Source organism: Zea mays, chromosome 6 (genome assembly GCF_902167145.1).
Source record: "Zea mays cultivar B73 chromosome 6, Zm-B73-REFERENCE-NAM-5.0, whole genome shotgun sequence".
Classification (NCBI taxonomy): domain Eukaryota; kingdom Viridiplantae; phylum Streptophyta; class Magnoliopsida; order Poales; family Poaceae; genus Zea; species Zea mays.
In genome coordinates, this window is record NC_050101.1 from 162,312,727 (window position 1) to 162,332,051 (window position 19,325).

A 19,325-nucleotide genomic window follows, 5' to 3' on the forward strand; every position below is an offset into this window, starting at 1 on the left:
TTAATTCCTGTCACATGTAATGCCAACTACTTAATGTTCCAATGCTAGTTATAAATGTTAAATATAGTTTAATTATAAACTTAATTACATAGATGAGACTAAACAGCAAGATGAAAATCTATTAAATATAATTAGTTTATGATTCTTTACATGCCATAGAAAACATTTGCTAATTATAGCTTAACTAGGCTTAATGAATTTATTTTGTCTTTTAGTTTTATCTATATATTAAATATTATAATTAAACTATATTTAATATTCGTAGTCATTTTGAACATCTAATTTAATATGAACTCAGCTTTAGTCAGAAAACTAAACACACACCTAGCATAGCTCAGGTGACCATCTATACTTACCATGCTACCACCGAATTCCAGCCTACATATTTTTGAGAGGCAGCCAATGCAACACGTAGTCCCACCGCACCCGACTCCTTCGATTATTTGAATATAGATTCCGTGGGAACCATCCGCCCGCTCGCCGGGGTCCAGCCGTGCAACACATAACACGCGCCCGCGTTGGCGTATTCTATTCGCCAAGAGCCAAGGGGATTGGGGAGGCCGTCCATGTTGCGTGTTGTTTAGACGCGCCAAAAGGCAAAAGCGTGGAGGAGGCTCATCAAGCACAAGCACGCCACGCGATCCACACACGGCAAGCAACGCCCAGGGCTCGTGCTCGCCCCGCGACCCGCGAAAGATCTGTGCTGGTTCGCTCGCTCGCTCGCGCCGCGCCGCCGCGTGGGGGTGCCGATGAGCTGCGCGGGGCAGGCCGGCGGGTGGCTGCTCGACTACGCGCTGGTGGAGGAGGAGATCCAGGGCTCCGAGTTCATCTACATGGTCGACGACCCGGCCGTCTCCAGGTGAGGGAGCCTCTCCGCCTTCTCGCTGGATCGTCTTTGGTCTTTGATGCTTGTGCTTGGCTGGTGGCTTACCGGTGAGTTGTTGGGTAGCTGTTGATTGGTTGATTGATTAATTGGTTCGGTTTGTGCTTGCAGCGTGATACTGGGGTTTGATGCTCCCAGGAAGGAGGACGGCGTCCAGGACAACCCCGGCGCCAAGAAGAGGCAATCTTTCTCTTCTTCCTTCCTTTCAGTTGACCCTCAACATAAAGTTAAGCTTGGCGAATTTCGCATGCCTAGTAGGAGCTTGCAGAGATATAATCACGAATGGGTTGGGATGTTTCTTGTTTGTCGCTAGTATTACTATTACCTTAATTGTTGTGCTGGAGTAATCTGGCATACAAATTACTTGATTACCAGTACTCCGCTCTGATTGACACGAGAGGTAGAACTAGTGGGGTTCAGGAATTGGCAAACATGTCAATCCCGTCGCTGTAGAAGAAAACTCACAGATTTCAGGTTGTCCAGAAAGGATGCAGTGCTTGCGGACACGTCTAGCGAATTTGCTTTCTCGTAATTAACTCCACTTTGAGAGCTACTACTTGTGCGAATTCAATGGTCCCATTAATTTCACTGTACTGTCCAAATAAAGCGGAAAAGTGTCCACATCACACTAAGTCCAATTCTGTTGCCCCTGAAGTCCGTGGGCATAATTTGCTGTGCTTTCCTGTTTCCCTTTCTTCTACGCAGATCCCGGCCGGAGTCCAGCGCGCCACCCGGCACCAAGGCTTGCCGTGAGAAGCTCCGGCGAGACAGGCTCAACGAAAGGTGCGTTTCAGAGTTCAGACTATCAGTTGCCACCGCTTCACCCTAGAGAAGATGTCCACCGAGTATGACCATTCCCTATATCCAGGTTCAACGAGCTCTGTGCCATCTTGGAACCCGGCAAGCCACCCAAGGCCGACAAAGTCGCTATCCTAAGCGACGCTGCCCGTCTCCTGAACCAGCTGCAGGGCGAGGCCCAGAAGCTTAAGCAATCGAACGAATCGCTCCAGGAGTCCATCAAGAGTCTTAAGGTATGTCAACTGTCAAAACGCCTGGACAACCATCCGTCCAAAGTGTATGGAACTCTACTCCATAGATTTGCCGGTTCAATATGTGGCGCTGCAGGCTGAGAAGTCCGAGCTGCGAGACGAGAAGACGAGGCTCAAGGCTGAGAAGGAGAGGTTGGAGCAGATGCTCAAGGGCGTCGTCAGCCACGCCGCGGTGGCTGCTCCGGGGCCCTTCGTCCCGCACCCTGCTGCGGTCGCTCCATCTTTCCACCACCACCCGGCGGCGTTTGCTCAGGCTGGAAAGTTCGTCCCGTACCCCAGCTACCCGCCGCCGGCTGCGTTCTGGCAGTGGATACCGCCGACGTCCCTCGACACGACCAAGGACCCCGCACACTGGCCGCCGGTCGCCTAGCCGACCTACCACCTCACCGTGGCATCATTCATCGGTGATGCGTTGCCGTGTGTACTGAATTTGATCGAAGCATGCCTGAAAAAAGAAACCTTGGCTGCTGCTCGTGTCAAGGACGTGATGTGCTGAAGTTCAGGCGATCTAGGTCGGCTGGAGAAGTCTATGTAACAGCCATAATGCTAAAGCAATGAAAGTGATATATTAATTGAATCGGGCTAGTGTTTCCTGAAACTACGGTTATTTAGACATTGCCTGGAAGGCTAGAACAATGCAAACTTGGGTAACATTGTGACAAAGATCTTAAGTAGTTTACCATCTCCATATTCAAACTCCACTACGTGTAGAGTGCAAAACAGTGTTTAGACAATGACCATATAACTGAACTGCTGGAGGTCTAACAATGCAAATTTGGCTAACATTGTGGCCTGCAATATGAGAATATGTTATACAAGATGTATCAGAAACAACTACTCCCTCTGTTTTTTTAGTTGTTGCTGGATAGTTTAATTTTGCATTATCCAGCGACAACTAAAAAGAAACAGAAGGAGTACTACAAAGTGACCCAATTAGGATAGCTCATAACTCTTGCGATCAAGTAGGATTTAAAGAAATATATGTATCACTACAAAAACTGACAACATATATGTTCAATCAGACCCAAAAAAATTAACAATATAACCGAATTCTCTTGTTTAACCTAGACTAGACACAGCCTCGGTACATTAGTGCTCTACTACTCCCAGCACTGCTTTATCGGGGTGGTGGGTGTCTCACCAGAATGTTCTAGATAAAAATGACTGGATAAGTGGACATTGCAGTTCACCGTCCCTCATCGAAAAGATTCACCACTCTCTGCTCCTGTCTGACGACACTATCAAACATCACTGGATAGACACGAATCCTGATGAAGCACAAAAACGGCCTGCATAGTTGCGCTTACCACTATCATTTGACAGTACTTTATAACAAAAAAAATTGCAACAGCTTTATAGAAAAATAAATAATTACTTGCCTCATGGCAATGGAAGGTTCTTATGGGTGTATGCGATATCATTGTCACCGTTCACCACTTGCCCGCTCCCTCGCATGATCCTATAGGTTAAATTTTTTCAATGTTCATCCATAAATATACAGTATTGCAGTAAACATTCAAAATAGCAGGAGAATTAAACAGATCCCTACCAGAGTGTACAAGTACAATTTAGAAAATACACTATTCAAGAGCATCTATACACTTAGTAAATTGTTCGAGAACTGCATTATTGGGGAGGTGGGGTCTCCAAGCTCACACAGAAAGACCCACCAGATCGATCATATGTCACGGGAACTGACATATCTTTGGTCCATCGGTGCTCTATTAGGGTCCATTCGGCAAACCTAGATCAAAGCCAGGCCAGGAAGCCAGCCAGCCTAGGATCGAGTGGAACACTCATTCTTGGCCAGGAATCGATCCATGTGAGAGGACACTTGGATTTGTTCTAGGTGGAGAAGTGAGAATGAGGAGTCAAAACCAGATGGATTTGTTCTCGATCCGGGTCAAAACGAGCAACTAGATCGAATTCCAATCCAGGCTAATTTGTTCAACCTGGAAGAGGCTGGAAACATGCCAATCTGGCCGATACGAACGCGCCCTTACTCTTTATTAGGGAGGTGGGACCCCCAAGCTCATACAGAATGAACCACGAGTTATCAATGTTTTGTATATTGAGGACTCAAATGCGCAAACACAAGCAGCCCGTATATCATAACACGCAGGACTGTGCAGATAGTAGAGAAATAGTGATTACTTCAACAGAAGAATAACTGAAGGGTAACGATTGAATGGAAAGTCACTTACCAGCGCGTTGTTAAGAGACCTTCAACACCCACGGGCCCACGAGCATGTATACGCCCTGTGCTTATGCCAACCTATTTAAGATATTTCAAAGGTAGAAATATGAAGATAACGGTAAACAATCATGAGAAAAGATAAAAAAAAGTAACTTATGCCAAGACATTCTTTTCCAAAGAGTTCACTCAAATGCCATATAAAAAGATAGGACCTACCTCAGCACCCAATCCAAAACGAGCCCCGTCAGAGAATCGTGTGCTTGCATTATGAAACACAGCAGCACTGTTGCAATTGTAGAAAAATATACCATCAGTGAGATATCTATCATCATTGAATTCAGAACAAAAGAACATCGCGCAGTGACAGCAAGAATAAAACACATTTAATTGATTGCACAAACAGTAAAAATGAATAAAAAGAGGAGGTGCTGATGTTTAAACGTACCTATCAACTTGACGCAGAAAAGTTTCTGCTACTTTATCATCTGTAGTGACAATGCAATCTGTATGTGCACTGAAATAAAAGAACAGCAGTGAATGTCTGGTTTACTAGATTTTCAATAATGAGGGAGAGGGGGGGGAGACTCTAAGTACCTTCCATAACAATGTATATGGTCAATCGCTGACTGTACATCATCAACAAACTCAATTGCGCAGGCCATAGAACTATATTCATGATGGAATGAATTTGCTTCTGGAATGCACAATACTTCATGTGCAACAGGCCCCCCAAAAATAGCAACTCCTGCAACACATCATAAGTTTATTTTTTAAGTAAGACGAAGCAATCCACAAGTTCATATAAGTATATGCCTTTGATGAAAGTGAACCAATGCATTCCAAATAACAAGCATTTAAGCTCAACATGACCTGATTTATCCAAAACAATAAGAATTTGCGAACATATAAGAGATGTAGGCATCTGCCAACAAAATTCTAACAAAGAGTTAACATATTACTTGCATGTGAGTTGAACGTATTGTTTGCATGTGTTTTATTCTTCCCCGCAAATAAACTTCTTTTCATGTACTAACAACTTATTTTGCAATCTTAACAAAGACATATTCTAAGAATTACAAAAGATCGACTATAACGGTACAGCTCACTTGACTCCACATCTGAACACAAGGTAGAACAATGCAAAAGTAGCAAGTATCCTCTCCTGATTCAGGATACACATTAGGCCTTGTTTGGCTGCACTCTAATCTACCCTAATCCACATGTATAGGGTGGAACCACACCACCAAGGGATAGTTTGGGAGCCACAAATCCGGAGGGGGTTGAAGGGGTTAGAATCCCCTTCTTATTCAATTTTGAATAAGAAGGGGAATCTAGCCCCTCCAATCCCCTCCGGATTTGTGGTTTCCAAACTGACCCCAAATGTTTATTGGGGTGGATAGGAGTGCAGCCAAACAAGCCCAAAGTTGCATCGAGAAACAAGGAGCAGCTATACACCAATAGTTTAAGCCTTAAAGATGCACAAGTAAAGTGAAATGCAAACCTTTTGTTTTGAGTGATAGCAGTAAGTCATCAAGACCTGGAGCCTTTATAAGATCTTTATGAACAAGCAATGTCTCCTGCAGAAAACAAAGGCAAATTATGTTATATCTGAATATGAAATAAGTTTATCTAGACTTACGGAAAAAAGTAAGAGTATCATGAATTGTGCTGAAAATATCATATATGTCACAAAGATTTCTACTATGAAAGTAAATGTGCTATAAAAAAGAGAAGGTGGATTACAAGGAATAAACATCTTGATAGACTAGTTATATATTAAATTAATTTTAAAGAGAAAAATCTTAATAGTGAATCAAGGATGACAAGTCCACGTATGATTGCGAAGGATTTTCATTATAAAAGAAAAACATAACATACTAGGATGTCGAGTATGCTCTTAAGTTGTCTAATTTATAGTACTATATAAGCCACTAGTTTAAACTTTGGAAAACCCACCCAACTAAATCATCCCCACATCCATAGCCTCCACTAAATCCACCAAACAAATTGCACCCAGACTTAACATACAATCAAAACCAACAGTTCAAATTGCTGGATAAGCCCTCTCCCTTACTCAAATCCAATGGACAATATTATTTGGATAATACATCATCCCTCCCCCTCTCCCTCCCCCACCGCCCCCTCACTTGTGCCGCCACCGCCACTGCCGTCAACCCCTCGCGCCGACACCGCAGCCGCCATCAACCCCTCCCTTCCCCTCCCTGGGATCATAGCGTTAACCCGGGCTATATGCTAGTGTGTAAAGGTATCACTTGGTTCTCTTGAGTAAGGATGTGCCAAGAGTAGTTAAGTATGCAAGCTGAAAAGAGACATGTTAAATACTATAAATTGTAACAAATTAGACATACCATAGCATTGCAGGCTGCTGGGTAATCAATTTTGGCATCCATCACTATTTGTTTTGCCATATTCATGTTAGCTGATTTGTCGATGTATACATGACAGATACCATCTATAGAGGAAAGATTCAGAAATCAAACTAGTCTGCATATTTTGATATTGTAGTGAAATGTTTGTACCAAAACATGCTATTGGAAGATAAATTTACCAGCATGACCAAGAACAGGGATCTTAGTTGATGTCTTGATTTGTGAAACCAGCTTATTGCTGCCTCTTGGAATGACAAGATCAATTACATCATGAAGCTGTAGAGTGTATTATGAGTTTAGGCTTATTAGGCATAATGGTACAATCATCATTTTCATAATATATTACGCTCACCTTTAGTAAATCAGCAATTTCGTCTCTACTTGTAACAAGGCCAATAAGTTTTTCACCCACGTTGCTAGGAATGGCACCAGTTATAACCTATAAGAATTTTTTTCAGGAAACGAATCTAAAAACATGTCATATCAGCATGAGACAATACCTTATGCAATACTTTGTTTGATCTCATGGCTTCTTTTCCACCTTTCAAGAGAAGACCATTGCCACTTCGAATCGCTAAAGATGCAATCTACATAATGATATGAAAGCTTAAAGATAGCTTATAAATATGCCTAAGTACTAAGCATGAACAAGTCACATGGTGAAAAGTAACTGGTAAATTACAATAAAAAACTACCTGGACCAAGGCATCAGGCCTGGACTCAAAAATAACCAATAGGACACCCAAAGGACATGATGTTTTCTCGAGAATTAAATTTTCAGCAATCTGAAAAAGATACTCTTGCAGATGTAGTATTTATCTTTGGAAAATGTCAGCTTTTCATTAGTTAGAGTTTGTAAGAACTCACCTCTGTTCTTTTGAGTATTTGGTTGATTGGGTCTTCCATACGTGCAAGAGTGCGAATGGATTTCGCGAGGGCTGATATCTGTAACATGATGAAATATTAAGGTGAATTGGATGAAAATAAAAACACCAAAAGGTGAATCAGATGAAAATAAAAACACCAAGAAAAAATGCAGAACAGTCCAACAAATCAAAATGCAAGGAACATAAAGTTAATAGAGTTGCGGTTAAAATATATGCTGAAATGTATAATGGCGCTACCTTTCCTGGCTTTAGGGTCAATCTATCAACCAAAAATTTCTCATATCCAGCATCTTGCGCTGCAGCTACATCGGCTTCATTCTCGGTCCTAATTAGATTCTCATTTTTCTCCAAAGCATCCGCCACGTCTAGCAATATTTTATTGCGCTCATCCGACGACAAATTCTATTTCATAAATGTCTAAAGTTAGTATAAAATATTCAGCAAAAAAATTATGGGCTAGCAATTTGTGTGGTATAGTCTTGATAACACACCTGCAGACGCCTTGAACATTCTCTTGCAGTAACAGCCATCTCACATGCACTAACATCACTGGATGGTTCCCACAAACTCGCGTCCTTATGAAAGAGAGTACCAATCTTCTCTCCTTGGAGAACTCTAATGATGCTCCCAGATGCAGATCCACTGCAAGGATAAAAAACGAAAGTTAAACCACTTTGCTAATCCACTGCAAGTATAAAAAGAAAGTTAAACCGCTTCGCTATTCCTCGTAGAGACAAACATAGTTTACAGCATATGAACTTTACTTGTTCTGTCAAGGTGACAAATGAACACTATTATGACAAGCTAACTACTACATCCATATTGCAATGTTTGTCCATAACACACCAAGTGCAGGGATTAACAAAGTATCCTTTCCAAGAAAGAAGTTAATTCAATATGACCAGCCATACCATAAATAACATGATACAATTACTCTTCTTTCAGCGCGTTTAATTAGGATAGAGTGTAAACAAACAATAACTACAATATTGATATTCTCGATGGACAAGCATTGTGCAGAGTATTTTCCTAAGGCCATGGACAAAAATTGTAAAATGGATCGGGTATTTGGGTTTCAACAGCACATATTATTATAGGTAAATAAAATCCAACGCCAAAAAAAAAGTGAACATCGCAAGCAAGATTCAGCCTAACACCAAGGATATACTGCATGTCTGAAAATCAATTCTCACATCATTTCAGATGTAAGCACTTAAGTCAAAATGCAGTTTACACCAAATATAGTAAGTCAAACCACCTATCCACTATTATACTTATTACTACCATAGTACCATTCAAACCCACTCTCCACTATTATACTTATTACTACCACTGAATATATAAATGAGTAAAAAAGAGCAATTATTATTCTCTTGCTAAAGAACATACCTAACGAAGGATAGTTATTGTTCTCTTGCTAAAGAACATGCCTTGTTACGAGAACAGGTGTGCCACTGTTTAAAGAACATACCTTGTTATAACAACAGGTGTGCCACTGTTTGAAGCCACGAGAGCAGCCTTCACTTTAGCTGTCATTCCTCCTCTACCTACACGTGACTTATCCCCAAAAGTAATTTCGTTATGATATTTATCTTTGATGTATGTATGTATCATCTTTGATTGAGGTTCACTAGGTGGACCGCTGTAGAGGCCATCCACGTCACTGAGTAGAACAAGAAGATCTGCTTTAAGTTCTATAGCCAAAAGACCGGCTAAACTGTCATTATCCCAAAATATACCCGATGAATCCTGCAAAAACAAACTGTTTATGAGTATGACATCGAAAATGCTTTTAAAAAATCAACAGACTCATGCATTGGTTAAGGTCAAGGTGCATAAGTAGCACGATATCACATTTATCAAGCAGTGCAGCAAATATTGTTGAAATTTAATGTCATGCATGGTACAACACAAACCTCATACGGAGCCTTTCTGGTGCTGATGGCATCATTTTCATTAAATATTGGTACAACTTTAAGATCTAATAGTGACTCAACAGTTTCACGAAGCCTCTCCCTGAAGTTTGGATTCTCAAAATCACTGTCTGTCACAAGAAGTTGGGAAGAGGATACATCAAGCTGCATCATGGGAAGCTCAACATTAACATATGGACAAGGCGCAGAACTGACGACAAATTTGGATAGCAAGTTAACAAACACACTTGAGTAAATAGCATATCATAGAGAGCCATGAGGCCACTCTGTCCAACGGCAGCGCAAGCCTTTCCATCCAGCTCCGTCTGTGGCTTTTGCATATCAGCAAAGCTGCTATTGACAAGCTTCCTGTAATTGAGCCTCTGCTTCCCCACACCAACAGCACCTGAGGACACAATGATCACCTCGTATCCTAGAGCATTTATCTCTTTCACCTGCAAAGCATTGCGGAGAATATTTTGTAGGGTGTCCTCCACAGAGGATCCTATAAACTAACATATTTGGCTAAGAATCTTTGATGGAACATTATGAAAGTTTGGACTAGAATTGCTACCTGTTCACAAAGAACACCAAAATTGCCTGTGGATACTCGCCCATCATGCCTCGTGACAACTGCAGTGCCCACCTGTTGTGAACAAGGTAAGAATCAGCTGTAATCAAAACCAACCAAAGAAGATCTCAGACGGATAAGGTAATTCACAAATGCTTTCAGCGATGGCAATACCAACACATGTAACATGTTTGCTCCCAACCCCGCAAAAACAACCCACTTTTTCCCGGGCCCGTTCAGCCCGTTCAATTCCCTCTTTTTCCCGGACACGTTCAATTCCATAGATAGGAATAGGATTCCCCAGCTGCCACCCGACATTCCCCAAAAAAAAAACAGAGAAGAAACAATCAGGGAATTCGAACGAGTTGATTCGCATACGAAAAAAGAGCACATCAGATTCAGAAAGGATGGCTTCTTTACGCATTTCCCATCTGACACAAATCACAAAGTAAAGATTACGGCAACCAAATTCCAAACGCAGGAGTGAACGTATCAACTTTCACCATCGACCCGTCAACTCGACTATAATGATAGAAGCAAAAAAAAATTAAAACCCAGACAAAACCCTGCTGCCTGACTAGACGAAGAGAAACCCAAAATCGAACACGGTTATTCAAGAACTATTCGCGCTAAAACAAGATTATAAAACACAGCGTTCCTTCAGATATGAACAACGCAATGCGGATAGAACCAAAAAAAATCGCGATTTAGATCTAACAGTTCGGCCGCGCCAATCGAACGATCCAATCATCACCCAATCACCTTGATGATGACGCGTTTGACGTCCTTCATGAAAATACGGCTCTGGTCTGCGGTGGCCATGACCGCCGCCGGGGCTTTTAGCTCGACGCCGCTCCTGGTTCTCCGTCTGCCCTCCCTGTTAGTGTTAACTTCGCCCTCTCTTGTCCGTTTTTTTTTTCGGCACCTCCCTCTCTCTCGTCTCTCGTCGCCGCAATCGCAAGGAGTGGAGAGAGGACAGGTCTTTGAAGCGCGATTTTATAGCTTTCAACTGACTAGTAGGACCCACCTACCACATCGGATAATTATGCTTTAAATAAATCCAATAAACAAATAACAGTACACAAAGGAAAAGGGGAACGCCTGACTGAGGCTTGTGTCGTGTCACTATGTAAAATATGGATCATAGAAAGAAACGAAACCATTGAGATAATAAATCTAGAATGTTCAGAGGAAAAAACATATTTTTAAAGCCTGTTGTAGATTGTTGTGTTTACATGCATTATTATATATTATTTTACGATACGTATTTTTGGCTTCCTCTCGTACACTGGCGTTCTCGTATTTACACAGCAGCTGTCAGAAGCGAACGCTTGTGCAGGTCTCTGTCGTGTTCAGCAACCGGGCGAGCCGGACTCCAAAGTCCAAACGCGACGCTGTGCGAGCTGCATTGACATGCCACGCTCATGAACAATGGGAAAGGCCGAAAGGGGACAGGGACAGCGAGGGATCGGCCACTATACGGGATCGCGATGGGAACTGTGTAGGTGGCACGCACGAATGGTCAGCGATTGACGACCGGGCGTGATGGATCTATAATATACTTTTCGTCTTGACCCGGTTTTGGATGCCTCTGGCGAGCTCGGAGGGTGCTGGCGCCTGGCGGTGCACGACAACATTGCCGTGCCTCCGTGGAAAATATGGCGCACGCGACGCGACAAACATCTTTGGCAACCTGATCTGATGGGGGTGGAATCTGAGCTCACAGCCAGCAGGCGCCATCCCCTGACACAGACAGTGCAAAAAGCCAAAAGGGCATCCACGCGGCCGGCGCCGCGGCATTTTGGCGCAGCTCGCCACGGCGCGGTCGCGATGGGCTGCCGGCTGGCCTTTTACGGCTTTACCGTCCCACAGGGTAGATACCAAAGATGCAGAGATGTAAGATATCATGACCTTAATATAAATCAGAATTTAGGGCTTCTTTGAAATGAGACGATTTTTTTGTTTCCTGCGTTTTTTCTATAAAATTAAACTAACTTTATGAAATTCCTGTATAATTTCTCTAAAATTGCTAGTTCCAAAACAAGCCTTACCTATCCCCGACTAGCCGAGACCCATTTATATATTCTATAATAAAATTTTATGAAAAAATTCCACACATATATTAAAATATAGGAATCGCTATATATTAAATGATGTGAGCTAGAATACATAAAGTACTTCTAATATCATGCAAACATAATACAGGTTATCTTCTATATTTTTCTCATGCAGTGAATCACATATTAATTTTATGATTTAACTTTGAGAGTAATATCAGAAGCTATAATGCAAGGTCCGCTCCACACTCCTGTGTGACAGTTGAATAGCATACTAGGATTTAACAATGACTGTCCTATATGATGTTGCCATTATGGAAGTCCGGAATATGCCTTGTTAATTTATGAAGGTATGCATATAACTGAATCATGTGCATATAAGGTTTACTACGTGTAGACGAGTAGTAAGTCACAAAAATAGAATGAATAGTTAGGCAAAATGCTATTAGAAACACCCTGGCATTTTTTAGGATCGTGATATATATAAATTCTGAAGATTAATACCAATCATTCGTTCATCCAAAAACTCACTATGTTAGGAAAACAAATATGAAACTCTAAATAGCGATAAGTCTAAATTGTGCAGGATTTAGAGAATTCATAGACCGTGTACCATGGTTCTAGTGCAATTATTCAAAGTTTTATTTTTTTGCAAATACATGGTATAAAATCCATACAGGGTTGCATTAGCATTTTTTTTTCAAAATTAAATTCAAAGCATAGAAAAAAATCATAACCGATCTACCATTTGATTCATGAAAAAAATGTATAAACAACAACCGTTGAACTTCATATTTAAAATGTGCATATATATACACGTTCTTATATATACGGGTATAATAAATATAGTAAATGTCTATAAATAGGGAGTCTAAGGTTAATAATTATAAAAAAATGTTGTAAAAAATACTCTCTAAGAGCAACTCCAAGAGTTTAGATATAATCTTAGCTAAATTTAGATTTTTACGAGGTCTCTAAAAAATAGACAACCTTATAAATGGTAGGGTAAACCAACAGACTCTCCAAATATTGTATCGTGTGTCAAGAAAGATGAATACATTTATGTTGTTCTAGTATGTTCATGGGTTGATGATTCACCAGCCATTGAGCAGCGCGGCGATCAACCCACGAAGCAAACCTCGCATGCATGGTGGCGTTCACGTGGTTGTGGGCGCGGCCATGATGCTCTTGTTGGACGAGGAGCTGGTCAGCCTCAGTGCCCTCATGGTGCTCGCTAGCACCCAAGCCCAGCTCCAGTGGCTCCATGAGCCGGTGCCCCTTGTGCTCCCGTCGTTCTTGTCGTCGGGTGCCGAGAGCCAGTAGGATGACGAAGGCGGGGCTGCAGTGCCTAGGCAGCCACAGAAGAACCCGACGCACTTGACGCGGTGGTGCTGGTCCTTGCTCGTGTTCCTCGCTGCCGCCCTGGTGGCCTAGCGCGTCCGCGGCCTTGGGCTTGGCCGCTTGGGGGCTTGCAGTGGGACTGTGGGAGTCGACGCGGTGGAGCGTGCAGCCGCCAAAGCCGGTGGAGAGGCGCTCCAGGAAGTCTCCCGAGAAGCTGTAGCTGTCGCAGCCGACTGAGCGCGACCTCGCCACCTTCCGTCCGAACGACGGCGATGACAACGAGCCCTTGGCCCCTCGCTGCGGCGAGAGGGTGCGCGAGAACAGAAATACGTGAGCGCCCGCATGGAAGAAGGGAGATGGCGAGGTGGACGAGCTAGTCAAAGATGCCGAGCGAACTGGACAAGATACCGAGTAGAATAGAATAGCGAAGAAGAAGGAGAGCTTGTTGGATTGAGTTTTGAACATCATTTGTCTATTTTTACCTATGCTTATCAATTTAGCTAATCTTTTGGAGTTGCTCTAAAGGGGTTATATTTGAAGTGTTTCCACAGTTCAAGAAAGTAGAGACGACTGGGCTCGCTATTCTAGTTTCGTCCTCATTTAATAGTGTGACATATCATATTTTTTTAGTGACATAGTATAATATTTAAGTGGGTTGAGTTTTATAGGATGAAATTAGTTTATGGGGATGAAACCATATCAATTCGTTTCTGAAGTCTTGGAAACCGTGTGAAACCTCTATTGAGAATGATTTATTTCATCTTCATAATATTTAATTAGTATGCTAGTCTATGAAATAATAAGGTAAAATATTGCATTGGAAGGTATTGTTTCATTCATACTTTTATAGCATTTTTGATGATGTGTCAGTGTTGGAAAGAGTGCTACGAAATTCTCGTTGAGAACAACATAATGAGTCCAAGTCTAGTACTTTATTTGTTCATAAAACATGAGCTAAAATTTTAGATTAAGGAATTGTCTGAATCCACTAAACCTGATAATTAAATGTTAATATTAGCAAAGATCTCCTAACAATTCAACTAATGGCCCAGTTAGTAATTGTTAGTTACATTTCCAACCGTCTATTAGTTTATTAGTTGGCTCAATCTAGATAATATTAGTTAATATCTAGCTAAATACATAATTACTTCTCTCTTTCTATTCCAATTACACCAAGGTCCATCAGATGTGGTGACTGGTGTTTGGTTGAAGAGTTAGGTAGAACCAGCAAGAGCTCTGTTCCACCCTAGAATGGTTTTCTAAATACAAGAGACGTCTAAGAGTGAAAGGGAAATGGTCTCAACATTTTCTATAATCGATTTTGGTGTTTGGCGACCATCACAGACCTTATGGACTAACCAGTTTGACTAGTTGATCATTTCTCAGGTGTATAAGTTCATCTACAGCTATTCTAAGTCGACTGCCCGGAATACCGTAGATTATTCCGGGCAGGAGAAGCTTTTTGGAAAAACATCTATGTGCGGACCGTCCGGGCCCTTGCGGTGGACCGTCCGCGACATCAGGGTGAGCCTCGCACAGGAACACTGCGAAAACACAAGTTAACACTACGAACCGTCCGATCAAAAAGCGAGCACCGTCCGAGACCAAGCGCGAACCGTCCGGACTCAGGCGAGGAACGTGCAGTCGTTGTAAAACCAAAAAAACCCGAAGGTGATGGGTTCAGTATAATTCATTTTTAGCGTCCTAGCGGACCGTCCGGGGTGCACGACCGGATCGTCCGCGTCTGCTTTACCTGACATCTGACGACGCATTAAATGCTCTGTACCCGTTGATATAGCTGTTACTGCTGACCGTTGTGATTTTAGCCGTTGATATGCAGGGGCGGACCGTCCGGACCAGGGGCGCGGACCGTCCGCGATCGACAGAAAGGGGACAACGGCTAGAAAGTGGTTGGAGGCTATAAATACAACTCCAACCACCTCCATTCACTTCACCCAAGCACTCCATTCATTCTCATTCAATACAAGAGCTAGCAATTCATTCCAAGTCACATTCAATGCTTCCAATCTCTCTAGGTTTCCCAATTGAGACAAGTGATCACTAGTGATTAGAAACTTGAGAGGGTGTGATCTGTGTTTCTTTTGATTGCTCTTGTTGCTTGGTTTTCTCAATCGTGCTTTCATCATCTCTCTAAACTCTCTAAGTGTTTTGTAAAGCTTGCAAGAGACACCTAATTGTGTGGTGATCCTTGCAGGGTCTTAGTGACCCGTGAGATTAAGAAGAAACACTCAACCGGTCTAAGTGATCGATTGAGATAGGGAAGGGTTGAGATAGATCCGGGTTTTATGGCCTCCTCAACGGGGACTAGGTTCTTTGGAACCGAACCTCGGTAAAATAAATCACTGTGTTCACTTATTGATCTTGACTTGATTTGTTTTCTCTCTTTCGTCTCTCTAAAAGTTCCCTTGCTAATATTGTTTGAGTTTGCTCCCAAACGTTATCCGCATTGATTGAGCAACTCTAAAAAAGGAGAACTATCTTCCACACTCCGATTTAATTCTAACGCTAACCCCGACCTTAGTATGTGTTTAAAGTTTATAAATTTCAGTTTTCGCCTATTCACCCCCCCTCTAGTGCGAATTTCAAAGAGACTGCATGATACAATATTGAGCATGTCAATGTTTCGAACCAGCTCCGACAAGTAAATTTGTTTGTGCGCGTTCCGGGGTCTGGATGGTGTGCTCAGTGGGCACGAGATTTATACTAGTTTGGGCCGAACGTCCCTACATCCAGTCTTCGGTGGCTCGCGTTACCAGTACCTTGTTGATCAATGCTTGTAGTAGGAGTTACAAGCAGGCGAGAGAGGGAGGTGTCTCCTAAGTCTCTTATGCATGGAATGACCTAAGGACTATGAATCTGATGCTCTCAACCTAGCTAAGCCTTGGGCATTATGGCGGTGTGCTCCTTAGCTTTGGCCTTCGTAGTTCTCCATGTGCTCTGGCCTGGTCGTTCGTGTATCGGTCAACCCTCCCCTTTTATAGGCCAAGGCAGGAGGGCCGGTTACCGGTAGCTTCTCATGGAAGGAGCTACTGCGTCGTGGTATAACAGGGTGTTCTACCTCGGTAAAATCGTGCTTGTAGGTATGTGCCTCGATCGTTTGGCTTCTCTGGCTACACTCTATAAGACTAGCGGTGTGGGCGACAAAGAACTCTGACACCATCAATATTGCCTCAGCGCCACGCCGATCCCTAGCCTTTATAGCCTGGGGCTCTGCGTGGCTCGTCATGTTGCGGGTCTTGTAGATGGCTAGTGTACTCATACCTAGGGTTGATAGGCCATGAGTGGGCTGTAGGCCTTAGGTCCGTAGGTCATGAGTGGAAGGAGGATCGACTCTCCCACCATGACCTGGTGCTAGGCACAGTTAATACAGTCTGTCACTTATGGTGGGTCAATGTAGCATCCCAAAAATTCAAATCCTGAAATTTTCTCAAACTCGCTCTAAATTCAAAATGAATTTCAAATTTCATTTCAAAATGTTTGTTTGCGAGTTGATATCAACAAATAGAATATAGTGGTCTATATTCTCTCCAAAATCCTCCTCCAAATACCCTACAAATATTTCCCCAGTGATCCCCCTCAAATTCTTTCCAGAAATATTGTCCAGATATTTCCCCAGTGATCCCCCTCAAATTCTTTCCAGAAATATTGCCCAAATATTCCACCAATATATCTCCAAGTATTTTCTTCCTAAGAAATACCTTCATAATCATTTTTCAAGTCCCTACAAATATTTTCTTCATAACTTTTCTCATGCTCATACGTATACATATGCCTCCAGTGTCATACGGTGAGCTCTACAAGCTAATCTCACTTATACAAGACAAATACATGCTAATCTCCCACTAATCCTCTCATCCTCCCACTAAACCCTCTCATCCCTCCCCCTAATCCCCCACCATGGCTATAAATAGAGGGGCAAGGGCCTCCTCTCATCCCACCCCAAGCCATTTCATGGCAACTCTCTTCCCCCCCCACACCCACTCCATGTTCCACACAAGCACACACTAGCACAAGGATCGTTCGGTCGTTCTTCGATCGTTCGTCCCCCTGTTCTTGGTTCGTTCGTCCGTTCGTCCGATCGTTCGTCCGTTCGTTCGTCCAAATAATCTTTTTCATGTCGTTATGCTGCCGAAATTCTGATCGTTCGTTCGATCATTCGATCGTTCATCGTTCGTTCATAGTTCCTATTCATCGTTCATCGTTCGTTCATAGTCCCTATTCATCGTTCTTCCAGATAATCTTTGTCCTGCCGTTATGCTGCCGAAATTCCGATCGTTCGTCCGTTCGTTCGTCCAAATAATCTTTTTCCTGTCGTTATGCTGCCGAAATTCCGATCGTTCGTTCGTTCGATCATTCGATCGTTCATCGTTCGTTCATAGTTCCTATTCATCGTTCGTTCATAGTCCCTATTCATCGTTCTTCCAGATAATCTTTGTCCTGCCGTTATGCTGCCGAAATTCCGGTCGTTCGTTCGTCCGATCATTCGATTGTTCATCGTTCGTTCATAGTTCCTATTCATCGTTCATCGTTCGTTCATCGTCACTATTCATCGTTCATCGTTCGTTCATACGACTATTCACCATCACTGTCCACCATTACTATTCACCATCGTTACTATTCATCTATCATCCGATCGCCCCAAATTTCAACTACTCATCGATCATGTTGTCCAGTCCACCTAAGACCAGCCAGACCCATATTCCAGTCATACGAACTCCGGTGACTGTGATTTTCCTTCCACTGGGAACCCCCCCATCTGGTCACCCATTCCAGGTTTCTCCAAGTTGAGCACGCTTAACTTTGAGATTCCTTCGAACCAGGCTTCCAAACTCCGATTCCGATAATTCTTGTTTCTAAATTCTAATCAAACTATTCCCTATCCAACCATGTCATCCCTTAAGCATGGTTCCTGTTCTAGAAAACTCCCAAAATACTCTTGTCGGCATTTTGAGACCGGGGGGTCCCTGGGCCGACGAGTGAAATGTCGCCGCGTGCCCCAGCCCAGATGGGTCGGCGCGAGACGGAGCGCGAAGGGGGAAAAAGGCGGCCGGAGCGAGAGAGAGGTGGAAATCCCGTGGCCTTCGTGTTTGTCCCGCGCCCAGGTTGGGTGCGCTTGCAGTAGGGGGTTACAAGCGTCCACGCGGGAGGAGAGCGAGCGCCTGTCTCGTCCTCTTTCCTGCGCGGCCAACCCTCTCTAAGAGGGCCCTGGTCCTCCCTTTTATAGGCGTAAGGAAAGGATCCAGGTGTACAGTGGGGGATGTAGCAGAGTGCTAACGTGTCTAGCGGAGGAGAGCTAGCGCCCTAAGTACACGCCATCGTGGCAGCCGGAGAGGTTTTGGCACCCGGTTCGTGTGGTGTCGTGGCCGTCGGAGGAGCGCTGGAGCCTGGCGGAAGGACAACTGTCGGGGCTGTCGAGTCCTTGCTGACGTCGTCTTGCTTCCGTAAGGGGGCTGAGAGCCGCCGTCGTCATAGAGCGTGCGGGGCGCCATCATTACTTGTCTGGCGGAGCGAGCCAGATAGGACGCCGGTCTTGTTCCCCGTAGCCTGAGTTAGCTTGGGGTAGGGTAATGATGGCGCCTCCTGTTGACGTGGTCGGTCTGTGCCCTAGGTTGGGCGATGTGGAGGCTCCTCCGAGGTCAAGGTCGAGTCTGTCTTCCGAGGCCGAGGTCAAGTCCGAGCCCCTGGGTCGGGCGAGGCGGAGACCGTCGGCGGAGGCCAGGGCTGAGTCCGAGCCCTGGGGTCGGGCGAAGCGGAGTTCGTCGTCTTCAGGGGCTGAGCCCGAGTCCGAGCCCTGGGGTCGGGCGGAGTGGAGTTCGTCGTCTTCCGGGGCTGAGCCTGAGTCCGAGCCCTGGGTCGGGCGGAGCGGAGTTCACCGTCTTCCGGGGCCGAGCCCGAGTCCAAGCCCTTGGTCGGGCGGAGCGGAGTTCACCGTCTTCCGGGGCTGAGCCCGAGTCCGAGCCCTGGGTCGGGCGGAGCGGAGTTCGCCGTCTTCCGGGGCTGAGCCTGAGTCTAAGCC

At 44.0% G+C, this 19,325-nt stretch overlaps 2 protein-coding genes across 2 annotated transcripts; one reads left to right on the plus strand and one right to left on the minus strand.

Moving 5' to 3' along the window:
* The first annotated feature begins 489 nt into the window (after positions 1-489).
* LOC100193990 (uncharacterized) lies at positions 490-2,592 on the plus strand. Its single transcript, NM_001349842.1, has 5 exons — positions 490-859; positions 995-1,063; positions 1,589-1,666; positions 1,752-1,914; positions 2,009-2,592. Exons 1-5 carry the CDS (start codon positions 750-752, stop codon positions 2,300-2,302), a joined length of 714 nt encoding a protein of 237 aa, NP_001336771.1. The 5' UTR covers positions 490-749; the 3' UTR covers positions 2,303-2,592.
* Positions 2,593-2,721: 129 nt separating this feature from the next.
* Positions 2,722-10,856, minus strand: LOC103630430 (delta-1-pyrroline-5-carboxylate synthase-like). The gene is made up of 20 exons (NM_001352327.1): positions 10,653-10,856; positions 9,894-9,965; positions 9,568-9,774; positions 9,323-9,484; positions 8,878-9,155; positions 7,898-8,048; positions 7,644-7,808; positions 7,387-7,464; positions 7,215-7,304; positions 7,020-7,106; positions 6,872-6,958; positions 6,699-6,795; positions 6,499-6,602; positions 5,631-5,706; positions 4,724-4,874; positions 4,575-4,643; positions 4,346-4,412; positions 4,137-4,207; positions 3,312-3,391; positions 2,722-3,221 (listed from the first exon to the last, which is right to left on the minus strand). Exons 1-19 carry the CDS (start codon positions 10,710-10,712, stop codon positions 3,313-3,315), a joined length of 2,151 nt encoding a protein of 716 aa, NP_001339256.1. The 5' UTR covers positions 10,713-10,856; the 3' UTR covers positions 2,722-3,221; position 3,312.
* Between the last annotated feature and the right edge of the window lie 8,469 nt (positions 10,857-19,325).